This window comes from Coffea arabica, chromosome 1e (assembly GCF_036785885.1).
Source record: "Coffea arabica cultivar ET-39 chromosome 1e, Coffea Arabica ET-39 HiFi, whole genome shotgun sequence".
In the NCBI taxonomy this organism is placed as follows: domain Eukaryota; kingdom Viridiplantae; phylum Streptophyta; class Magnoliopsida; order Gentianales; family Rubiaceae; genus Coffea; species Coffea arabica.
Genome location: NC_092311.1, coordinates 56,289,218 through 56,295,859, shown reverse-complemented (window position 1 = coordinate 56,295,859; position 6,642 = coordinate 56,289,218). Strand labels below are relative to the sequence as shown.

At 38.3% G+C, this 6,642-nt stretch overlaps 1 protein-coding gene across 1 annotated transcript; it reads right to left on the bottom strand.

Annotated features, from left to right (window-relative positions):
* Nucleotides 1-4,806: 4,806 nt before the first annotated feature.
* On the bottom strand, nucleotides 4,807-5,289 carry LOC113743597 (uncharacterized). The gene has a single exon (XM_027271650.1). It carries the CDS (start codon nucleotides 5,287-5,289, stop codon nucleotides 4,807-4,809), a length of 483 nt encoding a protein of 160 aa, XP_027127451.1.
* Nucleotides 5,290-6,642: the final 1,353 nt, after the last annotated feature.

The window sequence follows — 6,642 nt, the reverse complement described above, 5'->3', positions numbered from 1 at the left end:
AAAACAATGAATACCATTTGATATCATGTATAGAAGGATAGTGTGGAGGCCAATTGTGAATTTGTCCACCTCGACAACCCCTCACCTCGGCAACCGTTTTGGGGAGCAGGGGAGCCTGGATTCCCTGGTGGTCAAGAGGGTAATGGGTACCAGGACTTCAACCTAACACACCTTAAAGGTTGCGGGTTCGAATCCTGGGGAGACCTCTCTCGGTACCATCCCAACACCCTCTTGACCACCAGGGAATCCAGGCTCCCCTGCTCCCCAAGACGGTTGCCGAGGTGAGGGGTTGTCGAGGTGGACAAATTCTCAATTGGCCTCCACAGATAGGTAATAAATGTTTCAGTACCATCCAAAAATATAAATCAGTTGGATTTAGATTCATTCAAATTAGTAATGCAAACTCGTTGTTCAATCTCGTCTGTGCTTGTAAATCGCTCGATCTTCTTCTCAAAACTACAGGTTCCATTTTTGGGTGGGATACTTGAAGGGCAATTAGGATCCCTTCCATCTAACTTTCATGCCCGTTGTTTTCCAAATTGATATTGTCTGAGTATTTAAAGAGAAACGACCAACTTACCACTTCATTTTATGCGAAAATCCGTTTTGCTTCTATGGGGATAAGGGATCAAACTCATCAATAATGGGGAGATTAAAAATGCACTCAGCCCTTGTTCCTTTAATCCTTCCTATCGACTAAAACTAAAAGCCGAAAGAAAGGAAAGTAAAAGAAGTGCAGGAAGAAATTGTAGGAGGTGCTGCGTTCGACATGGCCCTGAAAATCTATTGATGCCAGCTGTCCTTGTTTGTCATTTTATGATGAGCTGCTATGATGACTGGTCTGGTCTCTGAAAAGAACCAATGAAGGGCCTTGGCCCTGCCTCCTGCCTGTTCCGCCCGATACAGATATACATGTATATATATATACACGCGCGCGCGCGCGCGCACACACACATACACCTACACCTGCATATGGCAGTAATGGTACTACTCTACAACTACAGCTGAGCTAGCATGCGCATGCTTGCTGAGTCGAGTACAGAGTAAGCGGAGGACAATTTCCCCCACAACCCAAAACCAAAGTCGATCCCCGTCCCGAAACATCAGAAACGGGCTTTTGTTGGTTTCTTGAACATTATTGACTCCTGATCCTGTAGGCTGTAAGCTGGCTGGCACTCATCACTATCTGCAACTATGAGGTAAAAGCAGGTATTAATTAGTAGTATATCGATGTTGTCATTTCATTTTTTTTTTCCTTTTTCTGAAGAATGCATCAGTGCCATTCAGCCATGATATGTGGGTCTATGTTTATCATTTTAGCTAATTCTTGATATTTTTAAGTTCCTCGGAAAATTTTTAAGTTTCTCTCCCAATCCCATCCTCCTCCTCCTAAATCTACGAACTTGGACTGGGAACAAAAGTATCTAGTGACTCGGTAACAATCTTACAAATGCTTACATGGAGTCGTGACAAGAGATTGTGCCAATTTCAAAGATGAATACAGTAATCCGTCGATCATTCTTGATTTTGACCAATTTCAGTCGTTTTAGAAGGCCTAATTACGTTTGCCTCACTTCATGTTTCGGTGTATTTTGGCTGTAAAAGTTTCACCCTGTATAATGGCATCTATGCTGCACGAATTCACATAGATTGGACCTATTTTTTTTTTTTGCTCCATCTTTACAAGGTAAAAGGAGACTTGAAAGTCAAATCAAGAAGCTCGCAATCACTTAGCTTATGTCCATATTAGTTAAGTTGGGTTTTAGGGACATTAACTAATGAGGTTTCAAGAGGTATGAAGAAGGGAATCAATTGCTATCAATTTTTAATTTTTTGAAAATTTTTTATCGTGTTCTTGATTACTAGCCGATGAACATTCCTAGCTACAGGTCACTGTGTCATCTCACAAGTAGAGGTGTCAAAATGGGTGACTTGGGCGGATTTGGGTTGGGTAAAATGGGTAATGGGTATAAGTGAGTCAACTCATTTATACCCATTTAATTAGATGGGTATAAATGGGTAAGTCAAAAAATAAATTGGGTAACCCAATTACCCATTTGTAACTCATTTATTTTAACTTTTTGCAAACTCATTTAAATTCATTTTTGCAAACTAAGTTATCAATTTATACCACTCTTTGTACCCATCATTAGTTTTAAATATTTACTTATAATGTTCAATAAACTTAATTACCAATTTTTTTCATTTATACTCTATGTCACAAAATTAGCTATTATTTAATAATTGAATAATACGAATATAAAAATTTGAATTAAGTACTATAAAAATTAATATAAAAACTTAATCCAAAAATTTTGAACCCCTAACATTTTTTTCATACATAAATTTAAAATTTCATTTTATAAAGATAAGAAAATAGGCTAAAATTTATCATAAATTGGTAATGCTAAAAAATGAGCAACTTAACAAACTAAGAAAAAATAAAATAATAAGATAAAACCAACAAATAATAATAATAATAATAATAATAATAATAATAATGTTAACATCATGACAAAATGAAAAATTTGAAAAAAAAAAAGGTAGGGGAAAAGAAGAGACTTGGGGGGAAGCGAATTTTAAATGGGTTAATTGGGTTTGATGGGTTACCCAATAAATGGGTATTATTGGATAACCCATTTATACCCATATACAAAAATTTAAGATACCCATACCCATCTATTCATGGACGGATATAGGTAAATCTAGTTAAATGGGTTGATTTGCCACCTCTACTCACAAGCAAGGAGAAATGTAGCGGCGGCAATGTGATTTACCTAAAATTCATGAGAAAAGGGTACAATAGTAACTTAGCCTTTAAAAAAAAAAAGTTCAATTTAGCCTTTGGCAGTGGATTTTAGTCAAATGAGAACAGTTCGTGAAGCTGTCAACAAAGAGCCGGATACAACAGAGGTAATACCAAAACACACGGAAACTAGGCCCATGATTGAACACAGAAGAGAACAATCCAGCAATCCAGCAGACACAAACTTCCCATGTCGGCCCATAGGGGTGAATCGTGACTTGATCTTAGGCTCAGTAAGCGTATGTATGTATATTATAAGTGAGAATCTTAAATTCAAAATCTTTTACTTATAATTTCTCTCATTTTACCACCTAACCTATCCTTCCGCATTAAATGGAGTTAGTGGAAGAGTTTCTCAGTCCGGGAGAAAGATACGGAAATTCACAAGTTATTAATAATTTTGTCCGGACAGTAACATGAGCCGTGCTATTCATTTTCAAATCAATTTCGGTTGCACGAAGGTTTTTATTTGGTTCACTAATTAATCAAATCAACAATAAAACAAAAAAGCTTAGTGTCCAGCCTCTTGGAATTCCCCTCCCCAAGTATAAAATTTCGAAGTTTTTATATGAATAGAAGTGTATGATATTCTACTTCTCTTTCTAAAGCCAATTATCTTATTCTTCTCACTAAAAAAAATGTCCTCAGCTCTTCTTTCCGTGGAGGAGAGGTCTTATCGCCCAATGTTCGGATTTAGGGTGGGCTTCGTGGCTAGGTGGATTTTAATGAGTAACATGTTGGTACCACGTTCAACTTTAGGTGGCCGCTGAAACTTGGCTGCTCACATGTAGAGATCGGAAAAGGGTGGCAAAGCATTGAGATTCATTTATTGCACTCCAGTTTAATGGAAAAACAGATATATTTCGAGAAATCGGCAATATTATTGAATCACATGCAAGCCCAAAAAACTTACCTTCTATTAACTGTATACTGCTTTATAAGGGTAATTGTATAACACGTTTTTTTTTTTTTTTTTAAAACTGTTTGCTTGCATAATCATAGTCTGTTATTTTTACTTTTCACCATTTAATGGACTGAGTTCGATCCATGTGAAAATTTTTTGGACATCAGCTCTATTTTTTTCCTCCATAAAAATCTATATTTTCTTTGCTCTTCATATCATTTAATTTCGTTGTTGATTTAATTTCGATTTTTCTATTGTTTAAACAAGGCAATGATTGGATTTCCTACTTGATCTCTGATTATTAGTGTAAAGAGTTGAAAAAAAAAAATTGGGTCGGTGAGCCAAATAAGAACCTAATTAACCATGCAAACACATTTTGCAACTACCCTTTTATTTTATATACATCATATCAAAAAAGTGCTACAGTAGTTTTTTTATTCAAAAAATTATCCTAAATAATTACTATTCAAACACACCATTTTGACTTTAGCAAAATAGAGTATTGGAACTAACTAAATTGGCGTTTTGCGCTTTCCAATTTAACGCACACCGCATCCCTCTAGAGCCTAGAGTCCAGACCAACAACGGTGATTACCCTAATTTGATTAAGCTCACATAAGCCCATGTACAATTTTGCGCATCAAGCAAGAGCCAATTTTATGAAGCCGACTCCCCAACCAAGTAAAATTGAAGTTTCACCGGCCCCCGCCCGGCCGAGAAAAGAAAGAAAAACGGAAATAAAGTTGCGGGAATGTGCGGTGGGCGCTCAAGTAGTGGAATTTAAACTTTGGTCCGTCAATAGCATTCGCTCCGGAGTATTAGAACAGTAGCATGGATGATCCATTTTCAATCTTGTCAATGAGCTTAAGCTAAATCCTTTTGGGTGCCAATCAAATGGCTGGCACGTTGATTTTCACACGAAAACTACAAAGCAGACTTAAATTTATTACGACCAGAGTATTCATTTGACTCTAACAGTTACTACAGCTTACCAGAGGTAAAATTGATTGATTGGCGTTGTGGGCAAACAAAAATTGCTACTAATCGGTGGTGTGTGTGGAGTATTGTTAAAGGGATGGAATTTATTGGTTGTCTCTCAGCATTCAGTTACCGTAGGAAGAGTGGGAATTTTGCGGGGTGCGACTGCGACTGCGACGCCGGGATTCACCAATTGGTGGCCCTGAGCCATCACCAAAGACTTGTAGATCTCGACGATCATCTTCTCGTCGTACTCTTTGAGCGGGCGCAACCCAAACCCGCTGATGCCCTCCCCAGGATATCCGGCCACCCCGCTGTTGACGAACCGGCTGCTGGCCAGCTTGGTCATCAGATTAACGTACGCATCCCGAAGTCCCAGGATAAATTTCCTGGGCGAGAATCTTAATCTCAGTTTCAGCTTCAGCCTGGGAGTCAACCTTATCCTCCAGAAGCGCCTCCTCCGGCTTGACCCGTTTTCCGCCCCCAACTCCACCACCCTTCTCTTCCTCCGTCGACTACCGCTCCCATCTAGTTTCTCGTATCCTTTCCTCGTCCAGTAACCCTTTACGCCCTTGTAAGCAGTGGCTGTTACCCCTTCCATTTTTGTATAGTAGTACTGCTGGCTACGTGCTTGTGCTTGTTTTCCTATATATAAAATTACCAACCAAGAGGGAAAAGAAAAAAAAACCCAACGAAAACAAGAACAAGAGATGCTTTGTGGGGGTATGTACACGTGAAATGGAGGGGAAGGGATTATTAAATGCTGGCCTGGAGTGCGGAAGCTGAATTATTATTCATGAGGATGGAAAGTAGGAGCGGTGGTGGTTCTGGAGAAGAAATGTAACGTGGGATGAGCGAGGTGGTGGGTGTGTTTTTATAAATTAGGATTCATTACATTACCTCACAGAGGTTTAGCCAAATTACAATTCAAACCTTGAGGTTTGACCATGTTACAGCCACCCCCTTGCAAATGGTGGGGTTCAGGGCCAACAAACGGAATTACTATAATGACGGAAATACCTTTCACTACAAAAATGGCATTAAAAAAATGGAATGTGAGCTGCAATTCTTTGTCACCGACGAGCACCGCTAGTTCCTCCTTTTCAGCAACATTCAATTGGGCACTAGTCCAGTCATTTCATTCGCTTCTACTACTTTTTTTTTTTTTTTTTTTTAATGTAAGACATGTCTAGTCTAATCTAACCTATTGCTACTACTACTAGAGAAGTCTATTTGAAGTGGTGGCCTAATTGAGTCGGAGAAATCTAATGGAAATTAAACTATCATCAGACCAGACGGATGTATTTTGTACCCGTATGAATTTAGAGCAAATCTCATATAGAAACATATTGATGAAAATCAAGATTTGAACCCTTGACCTCCCATCTCACAATTAATGTGGCGGTCAACTTCTCCTCGTGAGGGAGTTGGTTCATTTCATTCGCTTCTAACTTGCAAATTTTCACATATAGGCGTTTCACACAGGAAACATAACTCTCAAAACAGTAAAAAGAAACCGGAGAGAAGATATTAAAAGCCCAAAGAAAATATCAACCCTCCTGCCAGCCTCATTTTTGTTCTGCTTGGACGAAATTACCACATCAGATTAGTTGGTTGGAGAAATTCTCTCAAAGGTAGCATATATTGGACGGTAAAACATACTGCGTGTAAGATGAAGTTGTAAAGCTAGACATTTTAGCAAACATATGATGGCCATTACCAAAATGAACTTTTTCTTTCAAATTTATTTGAATTCAACTTTCATCCTTAGTCCTTTAACTTTATTAAAAACCTCAAGGCTCCAGCCACTTCCATTCCTTCACAAACATGATTAACCTCCACCACAATCCTTCACCTTAAGCAAAAGAAAATTCTAGCACCTCTCACAATCATTAAAAGATTTCATCAATCATTATCTTCAACCACTCAAATTCTAAAATTCCAAAAAGAAAAT

Bases quoted from the DNA above. Each gene is read 5' to 3' on its own strand.
- LOC113743597 (XM_027271650.1), bottom strand. From the start codon at position 5,289: ATGGAAGGGGTAACAGCCACTGCTTACAAGGGCGTAAAGGGTTACTGG.